The sequence below is a fragment of the Hemitrygon akajei genome, chromosome 14, assembly GCF_048418815.1.
Source record: "Hemitrygon akajei chromosome 14, sHemAka1.3, whole genome shotgun sequence".
Taxonomy (NCBI): Eukaryota; Metazoa; Chordata; class Chondrichthyes; order Myliobatiformes; family Dasyatidae; genus Hemitrygon; species Hemitrygon akajei.
Genome location: NC_133137.1, coordinates 29608096 through 29630730, shown reverse-complemented (window position 1 = coordinate 29630730; position 22635 = coordinate 29608096). Strand labels below are relative to the sequence as shown.

Below are 22635 nucleotides of genomic sequence, written 5' to 3'. Positions count from 1 at the left end.
TTTCCTTTAAATTAACTGAATGCGTAATTGAAGCTACTATTCCATCAGAATATTGTTTCAGAACTAGGTTGAAGATAGCTTCACCCCTGCTTATCTTTCATGCAAAAACAGTAATAATTGCTAGTACTGAAATTTTCTATTTTACTCACAACCATTGGTCGGGGATAACTTGGTGATCCAAATCTACGTTGCCCTCAAAGTTGAATTAAATGAGGTGCTGTTTTTGGAATAGCAAAGATTTAAAAAGACCTGATTAACAATTAAATAACCTGTTTTCAACAAATCCACTTCTAGTTCTAACAAAAGCAAGTCAAGGGATGTTCAATTGTATGTAGGACACTGGTAGATTTTTAGGTTATGTAATATGAAGTGGCTTGTCTTCAATACAACAGTCATTTTATTTTTGAACTAAAATAATAGCTAGGATTCAGGAAACATTGAAGGAGAGAAATGGACGCAGTGATTCCCTTTACAGTCCTGTTTGGGAAGCAAGAAGAGCAGGGACATTCCTCCTTACAGTTCCATCTTAAAACTTTCCCCACTTCATCATCTTCTTGCCCCAGGAATACTGGGGGACTGTACCCAAGCTATCATCTACATCGTAACAGATTTCCCCTGTCACAGCCTGAATTCAGCTATTACACGCCGTCCCTCTGCAATTGGCAGAATCCAGCTTGCAAAGCAGCCAAACATCTCTAAATCTCTACTCATGCATGATGATATCGATTCTTTCTGAACCACCGCAGACACATGCACAAAAAAATACAAGGGATGTTTGGAAATGAGTATTCCCATACACCCAACCTCAAAAATATCCTCATTGCTCCATACCCAGCCCACACCATTCTTCCTGCGAAGAATGTAATTGCCAGCAAAACTTCAGGCCAATAGACGTTCATTATCTATAATTCAGTAATTAGGCACTACATGGCTTCTAAATAGAGAAAGAATGATGTGTATTTAATAGCACCTTTTACAACTTCAAGGCAACACAAACTGGTTTTAGTGGCAATTAAATATTAAATAAGCACTGTTGTAGAAAACACAACAGTTGCAGCATGGTGAGTTCCCACAAAAAATATAACTGGATAATGATGGAACAGTGCTGCTGAGTGAATGCTAACAATTGCCTCAGACCCGGGAGATCGTACCTCTGCTCTTTTCCACATGGAACCTTTCATGTCCATCTCAAAGCGTAGGCCATGGTGTAGTTGAGCAATTATCCAAAATGCAGCATCTCTGGCAGAGTGACACTCCCATCAGCACCGCACTAGTGTGGCATCCTAGAATTGTAGTTGAGTGTCTGAAGTCGAGCTTGAGTAATATTTTCTCTCAGAAGTGAGATGGTGCTACCATGTAACCATGATTTCCACACCTTCATGATATGGAAGGATTCTGGTTATTTTTATACAGAGATTGCAAGACAAGTTGTATATGAAATGTAACCATGGATTAAATCACAAACACAAGAGATTCTGCAGATGTTGGAAATCCAGAGTAACACACACAAAATGCTGGGGGATCTCAGGCAGCACCTATGGATAGTAATGAACAGTTGACTTTTCAGGCCGAGCGTTGTGTTTTGTAACTTCAAATTTACTTACTGCCCGTTATGCCACTGGCGTTTAGGGCAGCAATGAAAGTCCTGGCAGTGTTCAGGGCTTCCTTCATCATGTCAGTAGCTTCATCTTGGTTTTCACTACTGTCAGTCATGCAAGACCTGGGTGGAGACTCAGGAATACAGTCACACTCAGATCTAGAAGGATTCTTCATTGTTGTTTCCAGGTTTGGGGGTTTTGCCACTCAGGGTTGTTAGCCCTGAGCTGAACCCCCAAACCTGGAAGACCGATGGACCGATTTGACATGTTTGCATAGGTGGCCCTACCAAGAGCCAAAGCATAAAGCCTTGACCCAAACAATACTGTATAGCTCTCTGGGTCATTGAGGCACGCAAGCCTCCAAACCCAACAACCCAAACCCAATTACAATAACCTGTAATTAATTATTTAAATGAACAAGAATGTTTAATCAATGTATATAGGATTACTCAAATATTGTTGAAATATTAAACACACAACACTGAGACCCTTCATCAAGACTGGAAAGGAATGGGAAAGAAGCCAGAATTAGAAGGTGGTGTGGAGGGGAAGGAGTACAAACTAGAAGGTGATAAGTGACACACACAAAATGCTGGTGGAACGCAGCAGGCCAGGCAGCATCTATAGGAAGAAGCACCGTCGACGTTTCGGGCCGAGACCCTTCGTCAGGTGATAAGTGAAGTCAGGTGATGGGGGAAGGTAGGTGGGTGAGGGAGAGGGAATGAAGTGAGAAGCTGGGAGGTGATAAGTGGGAAAGGTAAAGGGCTGAAGAAGAAGGAATCTATTCCTGGTGAAGAAAGGATTATACTCATTTTACATACAGCCTGAGAACTGATGCAAAGATTTCTATTTTATGTGGTGACTAACTATAGCATAGAATCAGAATCAGATTTAATATCACTGGCAGGCATCATGACATTTGTTGTTTTTGTGGCAGCAGTACGTTGAAATACAGAATAATAGAGAAAGGAAAGGTGAACTACAGTAAGTATATATATATGTATATTAAATAGTTAAATAAGTAGTGCAAAAATAGAAATAAAAAAGTAGTGAGGTAGTTAGTGTTCATGGGATCAATGTCCATTTAGAAATGTCACTGTCATGCAGAAATTACTGTTGTAGTTTATTTTTGGATTACAATAATTACAGTTATTATTAATTATCTGTATTTCAGGGATTGGTTATTCATGATTTAGAGTTGACTTGTGTGATGCAATCACAGTATGCATTGATTTTCCATTTATTTTACTTGTAGCCTAATTACTAATGTCAGAACTTACTTGGCTGTGTATTAATAGTATTATATCTGTTTGTTTAAAAGCTGCCCTTTTTTTTTGCAGGATTCACGCTGATTGGAAATGATGTTAAATTGAATAGTCCCTCATCTCTCATTGGTCAGGCTCTGTCTGAAATCCTTCAGCATCCTGATCGTGCCCGAGACGCCTTGCGTGTCCTGCTGCACCTGGTGTGTTGTTTTAATCTGCGAACTGCTCTGTGTGTGAGGGTGGTGGGGAGGAGGTTGGGTGGGAGCAGTAGGAAAGGAGGGCTTTCTGTGAAACCTAGTAACAGTATTGCTGCAGATGTTTAAATGTTGTCCATGAGAAAAAGCTATTCGGTTTTATTTTTTTTAATTTTAATGAGATACAGCATGGAATAGGACCTTATGGCCCTTTAAGCACAGCGTCCAGCAATCCCCCAATTTAATCCAAGTCTAATCACAAATTAGTTTACAATTACCAATTTATTTACTTATTTAATTATTGAGATACAGCATGGAATAGGCCCTTCCAGTCCTTCAACCTGCTCCGCCCAGCAATATCCCCATTTAATCCTAGCCTAATCACAGGACAATTTACAATGACCAATCAACCTACCAGCCAGTATGTCTTTAGATTGTGGGAGGAAACTGGAGCACCTGGAGGAAACCCAAGCAGTCATGGGGAGAATGTACAAACTCCTTACAGGCAACAGTGCGATTTGAACCCCATGTTGCTGGCACTGTAGTGTTGCACTAACCACTATGCTAAAAAAAAAAGCAGGAAACTATTCTACTCATAAGCATTAATTCCTCAGTCACCTGGAAAAATTAATTTGAAATTAGCCAATGCTCTCTGCTTCTTCCAGCAAATGAAGGGGATCTGAGGAGTAACTTGTTCACACAAAATGTAGTTGGTATCTGGAATGAGCTGCCAGAGGTGGTGAAAAAATGAACAAAAGTACTTAAGAGGTATCTGGATGACAACTTGAATCAGCAGGGATAGAGTGATAGGAAATTCCTGCAGCAAAGTGGGATTAATGGGTAGGCGTGCTGGTCAGCTTCGACTTGTAGGGCGACGAACCTGTTTCTACCTTATACAGCTCTATAACTCTAAAGTGCTTTCTGTGGACGATCAGCAAGGGATACGTGTGTGTAATGGTTCCTGAATCTATGACGAAATAATCACAGCTTTTAAACCCATTTCCATGACTACTCACTGACCGTAATGTTCCCTGATTCCCTATGAAACATGTCTGCCGAAGAGGGGGCATAAACTCCAACATAAATTAAGCACGAGTGCTGGGCTTCCAGTAATTGTTTGAGTATAAAATGCAGTTTCCTGCTAAAGCAACTTCCCTCAGACCATTAAGCTTCTGAACTCCCCAAAGCATCGCATTCAAAGTGTCACCGGATAATTTGTACTATACGTGTAATATTTGATTTTGTTTATCTACACGTTATTCATTTGTAGATTTAATTCTTACTTTCCTAAGTTATTGTGTGTTATGTGTATTACTGTGCTTTATGCCCTGGTCCAGAGAAATATTATCTCATTTTGGGGTACACACGTATTTTGTTAAATGACAATAAATTTGAACTCATTCCAGGGTTCCCAGTCCTGCTAATGCACTCAGCAAGAATTTACTTGAATGTGTGGCTGGTAGTGCTGATGAGGGGCGTAAAACATAGACCAGTACTGTGCAGGAACAGATCCTTCGGCTCCCAATGGTGTGTCAAACTAATTAAATTAGTGCCCAACAAAGCTGATCCTTCCTGCCTACACAAGGTCCTTATCCTTCCATTTCCTGCACATTCATGGGCGTATCTTAGAGCCTCTTGAATCACCATCATCGTCACGATGTGCTGTATCATATGACGTGGGTGATCGTGGTCTTTGATCACAATTGTTCTTGGCAAATTTTTCTACAGAAGTGGTCTGCCTTTGCCGCCTTCTGGGCAGTGTCTTTACAAGACGGGTGACCCCAGCCATTATCAATACTCCTCCGAGATTGTCTGCCTGGCATCAGTGGTCACATAACCAGGACTTGTGATATGCACCAGCTGTTCATACGACCATCCACCTCCTGCTCCCATGGCTTCACGTGACCCTAATCGGGGGCTAAGCACCGTGCCCAAGGGTGACCTGCAGGCTAGCAGAGCGAAGGAGTGTCTTAGACCTCCTTTGATAGAGACTTATCTCCACCCCCACCATCCGGACCTCTTGAATACCCTCTATTATATTGGCCTCCACCACATTTTGCCCTTGTCTTTAACCATCACCTCCAACAAGTCTCTCTTCTGTGTCCTATGCCCTATAAACAGTTGTAAATCATGCAGAATTGTTCAATTGCAGGTACAAGTTGTTGTCATATTTAAAAGAAGGAAATTAAAAGGATCTACAGTAAGATAGAGTGGCATAATTGAAGCTGATAGATTGTTAAATCATTCTAATTATTGTTAGCATGATTGTAATAAATGGTGATATTCTACCTAGACCTGAAGCTGATGGAAAATGCTTACAGTTATGAAATCATGTTTAATGAAGAAATAAGGAAACCATAATTTTAAATTATTGTTTGCACTTGGGTATAATTTGTACAATATCCAGTTATCATACTGCAAGTAAACAACATATAATTATTTTTTTCATCTTGTGAACTGTTGGTAGAGTCTCCGTTTCTATTGAAGCAACAAACCTGATTACAGCAGATAAACCAGACGCTCACCTGCGCCATTGACCTTGTCCGTCGGCCACTGACCTGCACCATTGGCCATCCACCTGCCCAATCGAACACTTAGCTGACCAACCAGTCAGTCAGAGTCTGTCCCATCGGTGGAGAAGCCTATGATTTCCATATCGGTCTCATTAGCTACCTCAGGAGCCACAGAACCAGACAGGAAACAATTCAGTCTTGGTTCTGAAATCTGTTATTTGAATTTTGGCATGGAGTAGACAAAGGAAATTAGTGACCACTTCAGTTTTAGCTTAATCTATTTATGTCTAGTTGCTTCTGTTGGCAGTAGGGTGTTACTGCACAAACTTAAAATAATTTAAAATATAAATTTGCATTGGAATTATACCATGCGATATTAAAGTGCAAATTTTAACACCATGTGATCTGGACTGTGATGCATTAATTGGCCCACTTAATATAAAATATTATTCCACAGAACAATTTTAAAACAGGGTCTTTGTATTATTGGATTTCTGGCCATAAGTAATAGGCTGGACTCATTTGTGAAATGGAAAATCAATTGTAATTTTATTTATCTTAGGTGGAGAAGTCACTCCAGCGGATACAGAACGGCCAGCGGAACTCCATGTACACCTCCCAGCACAGTGTGGAGAACAAAGTGGGCGGTGTGCCAGGTTGGCAATCGCTTCTCACTGCAGTAGGATTCCGGCTTGATCCTCCAGCCAGCGGGCTTCCTGCAGCTGTCTTCTTTCCAGTCTCTGATCCCGGAGATCGGCTTCAGCAGTGTAGCACCACGCTCCAGTCACTTCTAGGTAAGTAGCATTGCACAATGGCATTTCATCTTAAATGTTGTTCTTCTTTCCATTTCAGCTGCAGTCCACATCTGCAGTGCTATCATTGTGTTTCACAGGATTGCTTTTATACTGATATTTGCGGGGAATTCTTTATTTTTTTTATTGTGACCTTTATGCTTTTTCCCACCGCTCTCTGTAAGGACTCTGTACACATTCTCCCCGTGACTGTGTGGATTTCCTCCGTATGCTGCAGTTTCCTCCCACAGTCCAAAGACGTACCGATTGATGGGTTAATCGGTCTTTGTGAATTGTCTCGTGATCAGGCAAGGATTAAATTGGGGGTTGCTGGACAATGCAGCTCGAAGGACTGGAAGCACCAATTCCATATGGTATCTCAATCAATCAATAAATATACATATTAATATACAGTCGGCCCTCCGTATCCACGGGTTCCACATCTGCGGATTCAACCAACCGCGGATCGGTATCGAAAAAACCCCCCGAAAGTTCTCTCTCCAGCTTTCGTTGTTTGAGCATTGTTCACTTCGCGTCTCGTTCGGTCGCTACTTGTGTGCACTCTTTGTTTCTGTGAAAAAATGGCTCCTAAAAAACGATTAAGTGGTCAAAGCAAGTCCTCAAAGGCTAAGAGGGAGCATAAAGTACTGTAGTCTAGAGATGATTATAAGTATTACTCATTGTTTGAGCATTGTTCACCTCGCGTCTCGTTCATTCGCTACTTGTGTTGTGAGTGAGAGAAAGGAATTTAAGGCTAGTAAGGGATGGCTGGCTAGCTATGTAAAGCGCTACACTCTCAAGAACTTAAAGATCACTGGAGAATCAGGATCGGCTGATGCCGAGGTGGCATCAGCATTCCCAGAAGAGCTATGATGGTTGCATCTGTACTGAACATGTACAGACTTTTTCTTGTCATTATTCCCTAAACAATACTGTTTAACAACTATTTACATAGCATTTACATTGTATTAGGAATTATAAGTAATCTAGAGATGATTTAAAGTATACGGGAGGATGTGTGTAGGTTATATGCAAATACTACACCATTTTATATACAGGACTTGAGTATTTGCGGAATTTGGTATCCACGGGGGCGGGGGGGGGGGGGTGTCCCAGAACCAAACCCCTGCGGATATGGAGGACCCACTATATACTTTTGACGTACCCCCCCCCTTTCATGGGACCCCTTTCCAGAAGAACATCTCATTCAAACCCTTCCTGGGAGTTCCCCATGCAATGCAAGTTATTAATATATATTGTGTTTTTTAATGTGCTTCAGAACTGGAGCAACAATCATTCAGTTCTCCTTTGCACTTGTGTGCTGAAGAGTGACATAAATAATCTTGAATTTGTTAACCTATTTCAAATATCTGGCTTTTTAAAACAATATAAGATAAAGGGCAGTGGTTATACAGTACAAATTATTTATACTTTGCGTAATAAATTTCAGTAATTTAAGTTGCACAAAATTGATATAAGTGAGCAAAGCATCCTTAAGTGACTAGTGTTACCAACAAACACTTGAAGATGAGGCATAGTGTGGGGCCGATAAAGAGGAAAGCTTCTTGTACAATTATCTTTCAAGCACCATTGTATAGGTTGGATACTTTTGATGTCCTCCTTTGGTGGGACCCCTTCCCAGAAGAACATCTCATTCAGGCCCTTTCTGGGAGTTCCCTACGAAGTGTAAGTTATTAGTATATGTTTTGTGATGATAATGAATGGAGAACCAACAGGTAAGTAGAGATTAATGATCTGCTGTGTATGAAACTAAAAGGTAACCGTGACCATGACGAAGCTGTACTCAACCTGAGCCCAAAGGCTTACCATTTTTGTACCTCTTTGACCTAACCTGATAATTGGCATACATAAAATAATCTCAACTAAACTGTTGATCTTTTTAAGCATAAACCAACAAATAATGTTCAAGAACAGAGATAATATGGAGCAAATCATTCCATCTGGGAGAGCACCACCTAATTTTATCCAAATATAATTTTTTTAGCAGAACGTGTACCTGATCTAACCCAAAATCAGTTCCCAAGCATTATTGAGGCTGCCCCAAAATACCTAATTTTAGAGGGGGCAAACTATATCTGTTGATCTGGGTTGAATATGAACTGGTGCAGCAATTGGAAAGACCTCCCAGTGATTGATGAGTGACAGAGGGCATAAATCTTTCTATCTCCACCTTCCTCCTGACGGCAGAAAGCTTGTTTCTGATTTGTAGCCAAGAGAAAAGAATGTGTGCTGCTTCCCACAGAGAAACTGCAAAACCCTTTATGCTAACCACTGTTCCTCACTTAAGTTTCCTCTCCAAAATGCAGCTCTGACACCAGGTATTAAATTAGAGTCGCATTTCTTTGGGTTTCTTTGGGTCCTGCATCTAACAGTTTAGCACTGAAGTAAGTGACATGTCAAACATCTCACAGTCATCATCATCGTTATGACATGGGCGATCATGGTCTTTCCATCTGGCTTTGCATTATTGTTATTCTTTTCTCTTTCCATGACCATGATTGTTCCTGGGAAATCATTCTAGTGAAGTGGTTTGTCATTGCCTCCTTCTGGGCAGTGTCTTTACAAGGCAGGTGATCTCAGCCATTGTCAATACTCTTCAGAGATTGTCTGCCTGGCGTCAATAACCAGGACTTGTGATGTGCTCCAGTTGTTCACTAGAGTATCCACCACCTTGGCTTCACATGACCCTGATCGGGAGAGGCTAAGCCAGTGCTACATCTTACCCAAGGGTGGCCCGCAGGCCAGTGGAGGGAAGGAACGCCATACAGCTCCTTGGGTAGAGACATATCTCCACCCTGCCACCCGCTACAGTGCTACTGTGAAAAAGTGGCCTATTTTTGTGCCACTTCCCCTCTTATGACAACCTGAGATATCTAAGAAACCCCAAGCAAAGTGTGTAATAACCCTTGGCTACAGAGAAAGTTTATTCCTGTCTTGGTAGTTTATACAATTGGGGGGGGGGGTGATAGCATTGGTAAATTCAGAAAGCCTCCCTCCATGCTAATTCTGGAAGCAAAATTTGTCAGTATTGCATAGGTATCCCTTTGACTTCCTTCTTCCAGCAATTTTTCTCTTCTCTCCAACTTCCTGGAAGTTGTCAAGTTCTTGGTGGAGTGTTGCTTTGCAGTCATCAAGTGGGACCTCATTCTTCAGCAGTAATCTTTACATTCAGGGCCAGTCAGTGAACTCATCGGTGGGGAGGAGGGGTTCGGGTCTCTCTGGGAAGCTGCATTTGTCACCAATTGGGTATCCACGTACTTAGCTCTTAAGAAATAAGCTATTTCCCTTCACTGGGGCAAGACTGCTCAGGATAAATGGTAATGCTTCTCAAATCCTTGGCGAAATCAAGTTAACTTAGTAAAGACCAATGATCAAAGCTGAGGCCTTGCAAGTATTTATACCTTAAGCTCTGCACTAGTTTACTAAGCCAACTCATCAGAGGAGCTTATGTTCTAAAATTTTAGTCACTGGTGGCGAGGTGTCACGTCAAATTCACATTACTCTAGCAAACCCTACAGCGATGGAAGCAACATCGTTGTGTGTATTACAGTATCTGAATATGATCATAAAGCCACATTATTGGGTTTTTGCAGAGGGGCCTTAATTGAGAAACAGCAGGTAACATATAGCGATCTGGAGTCTCTCTGTAGGATGGCGTATAGTTGTGACTGATCTAGTATATATCAGCTCCCAATGAGCTCTGTGATGGAATTACTTAATTTTAATTATAATATGTTAAAATAAATCCCAACCTTTGTGATAGTTGGTGAAGTTATTATGCTCCCAGAGGTATTATACATTTATAAATGCATCGAGCTGTCTTGTGCCGCGACATTCCTGACAGTTGCTTCCTCTCATTGCGTTTGCTTTCAAAATATGCTTTAGTTTGAAAAGAATACATGCAGCTTTAAATTTACATCAGTGGAGGATTCCTTGGAGGTCACAGTATAGCAAGTAATGAGATGTGTGTGGAGATCTCTGTCAATAGTACAGAATACTTCATTATTAATATCTTTTGGAGAACATTCTGCAAAAATCCATTGTTTTTAACATATATAGGCATAAAACTTTTAAGGAGATTGCCTTTTTTAAACCTTTTAATTTCTAACACTTGTGCAAAGAGAAACATCAGCTGGGTACATAAGATTTTATGTTCGAGGTGTTCCTTTTATCTGCTGTGTCTTGCCAGTGTAGCAGGGCTGACAGTTATTGAATAGTCTGGAGATCGAACTATCACTCTTCTAGCCAAATAAGACTGTGAGAGACAGAAGTATCTCTTCCATACCCCAAGGGAGAGGGAAAGCAAGCTGATGTAACAAAAAATGAATGATAAGAGCAAGCAGACTGTTCTTATATATCTTTATGTACATGTTGCTCTGTTTCTAAGGTCGTTCTTTATTTACACCATCATGTTCATATATATTATTCTTTCTGCTTTTTTTATTTTTTTGCCATATTCCTAGGAATTGTTGCTTTATGTGCTGTTTTGCCATGTCACTGTGTTAATGTACGTGATGTTGTGTTTCCTTACACAGTAATTTGTCACTATATCTGCATTCTGCTGTTTCTATTGCCGCCATCTTTAGATATATTACTGTGTTTATAATGTCACTTGCTTCTACATCTTTCTCATACATATTTTGTTCTCTTCCATACATTTCTACAGGCTGTCATGTCATTTTTCCTGAAAGTATAACCCTATTCCTTCAACGTTGTTCAGCTACACTGCTCTTTACCAGGTCTAACCTTGTGCCTTGAAATTTAGTCTTCTTGTGCTTGCTTTTTCGGCTCTCCACTATTTGAATTGAAATGCAAAATTGATCACAAAATGCAATTAACATTTCCTCCAGTGCACAAGTGAATAAAGCGAAATTCATATCTCTGGCTGCTATATGTGTGAGGACTGTACAAGTGGAAGCCACTGGGTCTGCAGCTGAGGTGTTAATTGGTGTGCCATGCATTTCCTGCATCATTGGTGCACCACTGGAGTATGTACATGCTACAGAAACAGCAAAAAGCTGCCCTTAATAGAAGCACTTCAGCAAACTTAAACAGAGATAAAGAGATGGATTTAACTGACCACTGTTAGGGAGGAATCCACCGATGTTAAACGTGAAATCTTATCCAGTTGACCAGATACCTCTGATGTTGAAGGTGAAGCTTTCCAGTTTAATTTTTGAGTGAGGTTAGGTAGGAGTATTTCAACCAGGTGGCCACCTCTGATACTAGGATGTCTTAAATCCTATGGAAGAAGCAGGGTGCTCAATTCTAACCCACCACCACTAGTGGAAGTCCCACCTGTGGACACAATGGTCCCATTGAAGCAGCCCGTTTTTGAGATCCCACTGTCACAGTAGACAATAATTGTACATTTGGTCCTCTCATGCAATTCCTGAAAAGAATGCAGTTGCCGTGTATAGTACAGCTGAAGACACTGAGGATTTGTATCACCCAGCCATATCCCCAAGGCTGAATGGAGATAATGACTTGCTCTGTGCATGATCAAGGGGGCAAAGTTTTCAATGAATCACCAGAAGTTAGGAAAGTGGAGGAAGATCTGAGGAACTGAAAAGAAAGGGGCCAACATCTGACAGACCTTGGGGAAAAGGCATCTGAGGAATGGAATTCCTGGGACTGAGACCAGAGCAAAGAGTGCAGAGGAAAATAGTTTCTGTGTCTCCCCAGAGGAAAATTTTTCTGTCATTCTAAAGTGTTTCTATATGCTATAGAATTTTAACCCATCTTTTTTTTGCCAAAATTGTTTTATGTAAATATTGAATCTGTATTTTCTCATGCAACATGCCAGTCAACTAACCAATTTCCAGAGGCATCTTAAATTCTGCTACTTTTCTCCCACCTTCTTGTCTCCTTTCTTGCTTAGCAGCTTGTCTGAATTGATCACAGCTTTGAAGTTTCCCAGCACCTTGTGGTATCCAGTTTGCAGAATTCTTTGCTCTGTTCTCAGTCCCAGGAATTCCTGCTTTCAGATGCCCGTTTCCCAGTGCATCTAGATGTTGGCCTTTCCTTTTAGTTCTTCAGATTCCTCTACTTCCCTAACTTCTGGTGAGACATTGAAAACTATAACACTCCCCCCCCAAAAAAAAAACAATACACACAAAATGCTGGAGGAACTCAGCAGGTCAGGCAGCATCTATGGAGATGAATAAACAGTCAACATTGCAGGTCGAGATCCTCCTTCAGGAAACCATATTTTGAAGTACATTGAACTTCTGTTTATCTCATATTTTTTGGTACTGTAGCATAGAGGTTAGCACAATGCTTTGCAGTACAGCTGACCCGGGTTCATTTTCTGACTGTGCCTCTAAGGATTATGTATGTTCTCCCTGTGACTGCGTGGGTTTCCTCCGGGTGCTCTGGTTTCCTCCCACAGTCCACAGACGTACCGATTGGTAGGTTAATTAGTCATCTTAAATTGTCCTGTGATTAGGCTAGAATTAAGTTAGGGGATTGCTGGGGGGATATGGCGCTGCTCAAATTGATCGTATCTCAATCAATCAATAACTAAATAAATAAATAACACTTATATTTACTTACAGCCAGAACTTGTGCACAGGGAATAAGGCATGTTCTGTGATAGGGCCTTCTGCATCTGGGGAGAGAGTCAGATTAACTTGGCTGTCTCATCAGTGGTGTCAAAACTGCTGAATGATTCTGACTAGTAAAATCATTTAGAAACTATGTAAAATCTTTCAATTAAATTAAAAAAACTATTTTAATTTTTAAAATTAACATCAATACATACAACCAGTTAAAATATTTAACTAACCTAAAAGAATGATTAAAAAATGTAAGATAATCAAGCTTCTCAAAGTTCCCTTCCCATCTCAATGAATGGAGATGCTCTTCCTACAGCAGGGTCATGAGTGAGGGCGTCACTGGAACAGTCAGAGACTCTTTGGTAGGGAGCTGCAGGTTTGTGCACACATTCAGGGAAATCCCAAAAATCCTGGCACTTAGTGTGGTAGGAAATGCCTGCACCCACTCTTTAGATTCAAGGCCAGCAAGCAAGTGTAAATGCCCTAAACAGTGTGTGTATATATAAACTACTTTCCAGCCTTGGCCGTGACTCTCTGCAGTGACTGTACTAGCATGGCCTGGCCATTCCCAATTTAATAGCTTTGTCCATTTTTCTCCCAGACATGTATATATATTATGTGTATGTATGTATATATATATAGAGAGAGAGAGAGAGAGAATAGATAAATAAATATATTTATAAATACAGATATACAGTATATATAGATATAAAAAGGAGGAGGAGGTGTCACAGTAGCACAGCAGTTACATAGAAAGCATAGAAAACCTACAGCACAATACGGGCCCTTAGGCCCACAATACTGTGCTGAACATGTACTGTCTTTAGAAACTACCTAGGGTTATCCATAGCCCTCTATTTTCTAAGCTCCATGTACCTATCCAGGAGTCTTTAAAAAGACCCTATTGTATCCACCTCCACCACCATCGCTGGCAGCCTATTCCATGCACTCACCACTCACTACGTAAAAAACTTACCCCTGACATTTCCTCTTTACCTACTTCCAAGCACCTTAAAACTGTGCCCTCTCATGCTAGCCATTTCAGCCCTGGGAAAAAGCCTCTGATTATCCACACGATCAATGCCTCTCATCACCTTATACACCTCTATCAGGTCGCCTCTCATCCTCTGTCACTCCAAGGAAAAAAGGCTGAGTTCACTCAACCTGTTCTCATAGGGAATGCTCCCCAATCCAAACAACATCCTTGTAAATTGCCTCTGCACCCTTTCTATAGTTTTCACTATAGTTCCTGTAGTGAGGTGATCAGAACTGAGCACAGTACTCCAAGTGGGGTCTGACCAGGGTCCCATAAGCTGTAACATTATGTCTTGGCTCTTAAACTCAATTCCACAGTTGATGAAGGCCAATGCACCATATGCCTTCTTAACCACAGAGTCAACATGCGCAGCAGCTTTGAGTGTCCTATGGACTTGGACCTCAAGATCCCTCTGATCCTCCACACTGCTAAGAGTCTTAGCATTAATACTATATTCTGCCATCATATTTCACCTACCAAAGTGAACCACCTCACTCTTATCTGGGTTGAACATCTGTCAACTCTCAGCCCAGTTTTGCATCCTATTGATGTTCTGCTGTTACTGCTGACAGCACTTCACACTATCCACAACACTCCCAACCTTTGTATCATCAGCAAGTTTACTAACCCATCCCTCCATCCAGATCATTAATAAACATCACGAAGAGTAGATGTCCTAGAACAGATCCCTGACACGCACTACTGGCCACCGACCTCCATGCAGAATATGACCCATCTACAACCACTCTTTGCCTTCTGTGAGCAAGCCAATTCTGGATCCACAAAGCATTGTCCCCTTGGATCCCATTCCTCCTTACTTTCTCAATAAGTCTTGCATGGGGTATCTTATCAAATGCCTTGCTGAAATCCACGTACACTACATCTACTACTCTACCTTCATTAATGTGTTTAGTCACACCCTCAAAAATTCTATCAGGCTCGTAAGGCACGACCTGCCTTTGACAAAACCATGCTGACTATTCCTAATCATATTATGCTTCTCCAAATGTTCATAAATCCTGCCTCACAGGATCTTCTCCATGAACTTACCAACCACTGAAGTAAGACTCACTGGTCTATAATTTCCTGGGCTATCTCTACTCCCTTTCTTGAATAAGGAAACAACATTTCCCTTATTCAACAGTTGTTGACTTCAGGAAGGCATGGAGCGACACTCCCCGCTGAACATCGACGGCTCCTCGGTAGAGATTGTTAAGAGCACCAAATTTCTTGGTGTTCACCTGGCGGAGAATCTCACTTAATCCCTCAACACCAGCTCCATAGCAAAGAAAACCCAACAGCATCTCTACTTTCTGTGAAGGCTGAGGAAAGTCCATCTCTCACCACCCCATCCTCACCACATTCTACAGAGGTTGTATTGAGAGCATCCTGAGCAGCTGCATCACTGCCTGGTTCGGAAATTGCACCACCTCGGATCGCAAGACCCTGCAGCGGATAGAGAGGTCAGCTGAGAAGATCATCGGGGTCTCTCTTCCCACTATTCTGGATATTTACACTACACGCTGCATCCGCAAGGCAAACAGCATTATGAAGGACCCCACGCACCCCTCATACAAACTCTTCTCCATCCTGCCATCTGGGAAAAGGCACCGGAGTATTTGGGCTCTCATGACCAGACTATGTAACCGTTTCTTCCCCCAAGCTATCAGACTCCTCAATACCCAGAGAATGGACTGACACCAACTTACTGCCCTCTACTGTGCCCATTGTCTTGTCTGTTATTTATTGTAATGCCTGCACTGTTTTGTGCACTTTATGCAGTCCTGGATAGGTCTGTAGTTTAGTGTAGTTTCTTTTTTTCTATGTTGTTTTCACGTTGGTCACTGTAGTTTTTGTACTGTTTCATGTAGCACCATGGTCCTGAAAAATTTTGTCTCATTTTTACTGTGTACTGTACCAACAGTTATGGTCGAAAAGACAATAAAAAGTGATTTGACTTGACTTGAACATCTGCAACCCTCCAATCCTCCAGATCCTCTCCTGTCCCCATTGATGATGCAAAGATCATTGCCTGAGGCTCAGCAATCTCCTCCCTCGCCTGGGGCTCAGCAATCTCCTCCCTCACCTGGTGTACATCTCGTCTGGTCCCGGTGACTTATCCAACTTGATGCTTTCCAAGAGCTCCAGCACGTCCTCTTCCTTAATGTCTATATGCTCAAGCAGTGAGACTCGATTATAGCTTGGGGCATCAGAGTTAAAATCAGACACCATCTGTTAGAAGTTTATATGCCCCATCCTGTAAGCGTGTGGGTTTCCTAATAGATGCTGCAATTTCCTCCAACTTTCCAAAGACTTACGGGTTTGCAGGTTAATTGCTTTTTGTAAATCGTCCTCTGATTAGGTGGGTTACTGGGCAGTGCACCTTCTTGGGCCAGTTCTGCACTGTATCACTGTGTGTGTGTGTGTGTGTGTGTGTGTGTGTGTGTGTGTGTGTGTGTGTGTGTGTGTGTGTGTGTGTGTGTGTGTGTGTGTGTGTGTGTGTGTGTGTGTGTGTGTGTGTGTGTGTGTATATATATCTATACACACACACACACATTCTCTCTCTCTCTGTCTCTCTCTATCTCTCTCTCTCTCTCTCTCTCTCTCTCCCTCTCTCTCTCCCTCTCCCTCTCCCTCTCTCTCTGTGACCTAGTGGCCACTTTATTAGGTACACCGGCATACCTTGTATACAAGGATAATGCAGATATCTAATCAACCAATCACTTGGCAGCAATACAATGCATCTCAAAAGAATGTAGAGATGGTCAAGAGGTTCACTTGTTGTTCAGACCAAACATCAGAATGGGGAAGAAATGTGATCTACGTGACTTTATGGTGCCTGTACATGTCACTGTGCTTCTGACTGTATTTGTGTATCATCTGTGTAGCTGAGTAGATACAAGCAAACCTCCTCTGGTGCTGCTTGTGTCTCCACAACATCTAGTGCTTTTAAGAATGCAAATATTGTACCAGGAATAATTTCACTGTATATTCTGCTTCTAAAGTGTAAGCATGTGCACCTTTGAGGCTGTGATGTCTAATTAATATTAATTTAACATAGAGTGAGTTCATTTGAAGGTTAATTGCTACTCAGACTGGAGATCAAAACCCTGGTTTTGTTTGAGGGAAAGTCAATTAATAGCCTAAAGACAGTGTGGCTCTGGTATTTTTGCTCCTGGTTATTTTTTTTCACTGCAAATAAGTGAATGCTTTAATGTGACATAAAATATTGTGGCATATGTGGGATGAAGTACTTAAAATACTTTCACTATGAAGGTTTGAATATTACTTTAATGTTGTGCAACTTGGTGTTTAATATTGTGTTCTTTAAATATCTCTTTTTGTTTGGTTTATTCCATTATGTCACTTGTATTTATATACGATTGTACTTTGATGCTGCATTCCTTGTGACGCTGTTTCTTGTGTTAAAGGGTTGCCCCATGCCGCACTCCAGGCTCTCTGCAAACTTATCTCAGCTTCGGAGACAGGAGAACAGCTCATTAATCGGGTGAGTACAAACTCTGGACTTTCCTGAGTTCATTCTTCGCCACTGAAGTAGGTCAGGATACTGTGCTTCATGTCAAGTCATTTCAGTTCTACAGGACAGAGAGATGAGCTTTGAAGTACTGCTGATATTCTTCTAATTAAATACACAGTATAATTAATTTAAGCTTCAAATAATTCAAATTAGTATCAGAGAATATATACAGTATACAACCTGAAATTCTTACTCTTCACGGACATCCACCAAACAAGAAACCCAATTGAATGAATGACAGAAACATCAGAACCCTAAAGTACCCCTCCCATCATACAAGCAGCAACAGAAGCATTGAACCCCCCCCCCCACACTTCCTCCTTAAGTAGGGAGTGAAACAACAGATTAAATGGCTATTGGATTGATTATTATTCTCAAGTTATTTTACCAAAGAATGTCTATGGGTAGATCATTTGCTGGGAAGCTGTAAAGTGTATCAAACAAAAGTGATGGCCTTGGTGGAAAGGTTCAAGGCAAACCTAACCAGCCTGTTAGTTCTGGTATTAGACTGCAGCACGCTGCCCAGGAGACCTGGGTACAAATCCCAGAGACAGCGCTTGATTCTTAGCAAACGCAGAGGTGAGTTTGTGTCACCAGGCCGCATTCAATTGTCGCTGGCCTTGCAAACAATGGCAAGGTCATGACAGCTTAAAGAGAGACTGGAACAGTGATGGGCCAGCTCCAAAATGGCACAGACGCCAACAGTGAGCAGTTAAAAACTCATGGTTCTTTATGTAAAGTTATTAAAAACTCATGGTTGTCCTATTTAAAGAAATGTGTAATGTTCTACACACAGGAAGCATAATAACGCTAGGACTTTTTTCAAAAAAAATGATGAACATGAGGGCTAACCAGGAGCAGTCACATGAGCTGATGGCAAAGTGCCAGAAACTCTGACCTCCGAACAATGTAACATTGCAAGATGAGCAGTCTTTTTCAACAGAATAGCTAAGCGAGTAAACTGTTGAATCCATCACTGTAATGAGCAGGTCTTGTTTAATGATGCGTGACCCATAATCTGCAGATGCTCAGACTGAGCTAAGAATTTAGGCCTTTTGCTGTGAGAATTACATGCTTAATTTACGTAAAACCTGTACCGATTTTGTTTTTGACGTAGATGAAAATGGGCTCCAACTTTTTAAAAACACTGACTTTTAAGACAAATAACTTTTATTTTCCATTTAGTTTGTAAAGCAGGGTAAACATGGCATATATAATAATAAACAATTAACGAAGATCAGTAACTAAGACAACTGTGTTCCTTTTCCTTCTAAAGAGCTATTACTATCTGGCAATATCAGTATTTATTTATTTATTGACATACAGCGCGGAATAGACCCTTCTGGCCCTTTGAGCTGTGCTGCCCAGCAACCCTCAATTTAACCCTAGCTTAATCACGGGACAATTTACAATGACCAATTAACCTGCCACCTGGTAGGTTTTTGGACTGTGGGAGGAAACTGGAGCAGCTGGAGGAAACTCATGCAGTCACGGGGAAAACGTACAAATCCCTCACAGGCAGCGACAGGAATTGAACTGGGGTTGCTGGTATTGTAAAGCTCAGTGCTAACCACTATGCTACCGTGCCGCCCTTTGCAAGTCTCTTGGTCAGAGCGGAAAAAAGCCACATGAATATCAACACTCTGCTCCACTGGGAATCACGTAGAGCAGTAAAGTAATCTGTGATGAAGCGTCTCGGCCCAAAACGTCGACTGTTTGCTCTTTTCCATTGGTGCTGCCTGGCCTGCTGAGTTCCTCCAGCATTTTGTCTGCATTACTTTGATTTCCAGCATCTGCAGACTTTCTCTTGTAAAGTAACCTGCGTTTCCGTTAAGTTTTAGGGAGAGAACAGTTCCTTGCCTTTTCCAGGTGGTTCTCCTCAAACACAGCAAGGTGCCACTGCTTTTTTTTCAGGGGATGGACTAGTGATGTTGCTCCTTTTTAAAAGGAGTGTGAAATAGTGACCTTGCAAACTCTGTGCCTAAAGGCAGAGTTCTAAAAGTGAAGAGGTGTTCTCAGTTGGATTCTGACGAAGCAGAAAGCGGAGTAAATACTTTGTCCGCCACACACTCCTAAGAGATAAATGGTGAGGTTAATACAGCGGTGTTCTTGAATTGGCTATCAACAGTAGGAATTCTTCAAATCTTGATTTACAGTCTTTTAAATACTTGTAATGGTAACATTTTTGATGTTAACTGGTCGGCCTACTGTGAGTACAAAGGCTATGAAAATATACATGTATATTCTATTCATGATCCATTCAGTGAGACTGGAAGAAAGGGACAGAGTAACTCTCACAAAATGCCCGAGAACTCAGGCAATTTCTATGGAAAGGACTGAACAATTGATGTTTCAGGCCACGACCCTTCATCAGGACTGCCGAAACATCTATTCCTATCCGTAGGTGCTGCTTGACCTGCTGAGTCTAGCTTTTTGTGTATGTTACGCTGGATTCCAGCATCTGCAGATTCTCTTGTGCTTGTGGAAGAAAGGTACATATTTGCTGCCTCCAGGTGAGGACAACATTCGGGCGCAGGATTGTTCACCCATACCAACGGTGTGTCGGCACACTCTGCGTACATTTTGGGGAGGTTACTCAAGGACACAGCTTTCAGTTGATGAGAAGTGGAAGTTGGAGCCAGAAGCAACACACACAAAATGCTGGAGGCCAGGTAGCATCTCTGGTTTGGAGCTGGGGATAGAATAGTCTCTGAGGGCAATTATTTTAAAGAGCATCATTGAAATGGGAATTTGCCCATTAGAACCTTAGGGAAGTACAGCACAGAAGCAGGCCCTTTGGTCCATCTAGACTAACCCAAAACCATTAAAACTGCCTACTTCCATTGACCTGCACCAGGACCATAGCCCTCCATACCCCTACTATCCATGTACCTACCTAAACTTTGCTTAAATATTGAAATCAAGCTCGCATGCACTGTTTGTGCTGGCAGCTCATTCCGCACTCTCCTAGCCCTCTGAGTGAAGAAGTTTCCCCACATGTTCCCCTTAAACTTTTCACCTTTCACCTTTAACCCATGACCTCTGGTTGTAGTCCTACCCAACCGCAGTGTAAAAAGTAGCTTGCAGTTATCCTAGCAATGCCCCTGATAATTTTATATACCTTTCTCAAATTCTTATTCTTTTACATTCTAAGGAATAAAGTCCTAACCTATTGAACCTTTCCTTATATCTCAGATCCTGCCACCCGGCAACATCCTTGTATATGTTCTCTCTACTTTTTTAGTCTTATTTACATCTTCCCTGTAGGTGGGTGACCAAGGCTGCACACTGTACTCCAAAATAGGCCCCACCAATGCCCACCAACTTCAACATAAAATCCGATCTCCTGTACTCAATACCTTGATTTAGGAAGGCCAATGTGCCAAAAGCTTTCTCTACAACCCTATCTACCCTATCATTAAAGAATCAAATAAAAGAATGTGGTGTAATAAAAAAGTTCCTGCACTTTGTGTTTTCTCACAGAAATTAAAAGCTTTGTAAACATAATCTGCTACAGGTTCTTGACGTATTTACCATGGCAAATCAATAGTTTTGGTTACTTCACCCAAAAAGTATCATTCAATAAATTGTCGCTTTTAAAACTTTTGAAAAATCTAAATGGTAACATATGTCTCACATAGCAACACACACAAAATGCTCAAGGGAACTCAGCGGGTCAGGCAGCGTCAATGGAAATGAATAAACAGTCGATGTTTCGGGCCGAGACCCCTCTTCAGGACTGAAATAGAAAGGGGAAGATGCCTAAATAAAAAGGTGGGGGTGGAGGAGGAAGAAGGCTAGCTAGAAGGTGATAGGTGAATCCAGGTAGGTGGGAAAGTTGGTGGTGTATGCAAGGATTCCAGAGTCAGTAGGCCAAAATTGAGTTTGTAAATTATGTATGTCATAGAATAATGCTTGATCCCTCATGCAATTCCCTCGATCCCTTCTCTCAAAGCTTCAGTTCATGCCAGAATTGGTTGGTATGTTTTCATTTACGTTTGTTGAATATCTTTTTCTTAATGACTTCAGGCGTGAACCTGGAGGGTGCAATATGTCAGTTGCCTTAACTGACCCCTTTCTTTCCACAGCACCCCATTACCACATTTCCAACACTTTAGTTAGAAATTATTCATAGAATTCACTCGCATTTGTCAGTTCTGCATTGGCTCAGTAAGCAGTGAACTCTTCATTCATTATTGTTAGGAATGCCTATGAATGCAACATTGCTCCTGGGATTATGTGGATTATGGGGATATAAATCTTCGATACGGCCATTCCTTTGCTTCCTGGTGAAGAATTCAACAGTATAACTGGCTAATCAAATTTTAACTCGTATTGATAGTTGCTGATCTCACCTTACCTTTGAACACAGATTCTGTAGAGGTGAGGAGAGACTCCATTCCTGACACTTATATCCAGACAGTCTGTGCTGGCAATGATTAGTGACTGCAAGTAAAAGAGTTAACATTATCCTTTAAAATATTTAATTTAGGATTCAGAAACAAACTAAGCACTGGCAGCTATGTGTTTGTACGAATTAAACATATGTTCTATGTTCTGTGTTCTAAACTTGGAAATTATGGTGTTCTATGTTATTAAGACCATAAGATATAATGAGCAGAATTAGGCCATTTGGCCCATCGAGTCTACTCCGCCGTTTCATCATGGCTGATCCATTTTCCCGCTCAGCCCCAGTCTCCTGCCTTCTCCCTTTATCCCTTCATGCCTTGACTAATCAAGAATCTGCCGCAGGGTTGCTGCTGGTCTGCAACTGTTACCGATATACATCTGGAAAAGGGGACCAAGTATAGTGTTCCTAAGTTTGCTGATGACACTAAATTGAGTGGAAAAGCAAATTGTGCAGAAGATAGGGAGAGTCTGCAGAGAGATATAGATAGGTTAAGTGAGTGAGCAAGGATCTGGCAGATGGAGTACAGTGTTGGTCATCCACTTTGGAAGGAAAAATGGAAGAGCAGATTATTCTTTAAATGGTAAAAAAATTGCAGCATGCTGCTGTGTCGAGGGACTTGGGAAATGTTTGTGTATGAATCACAAAAGGTTGGTTTGCAAGTGCAGCAAGCCATCAAGAAGGTAAATGGGATGTTGCCCTTCATTGCTAGAG

The 22635-nt window shown here is 41.5% G+C and overlaps 1 protein-coding gene across 5 annotated transcripts in view; it reads left to right on the top strand.

Moving 5' to 3' along the window:
- ttc28 (tetratricopeptide repeat domain 28) overlaps positions 1 to 22635 on the top strand; it is an 891459-nt gene that overhangs the window by 831746 nt on the left and 37078 nt on the right. For all 5 annotated transcript variants that reach the window (XM_073065729.1, XM_073065727.1, XM_073065728.1 and 2 more), the window contains 3 exons: positions 2939 to 3063; positions 6133 to 6364; positions 17407 to 17483. In XM_073065729.1, coding sequence (XP_072921830.1) covers positions 2939 to 3063; positions 6133 to 6364; positions 17407 to 17483 — 434 coding nt within the window. The remainder of the gene's footprint in view (positions 1 to 2938; positions 3064 to 6132; positions 6365 to 17406; positions 17484 to 22635) is intronic.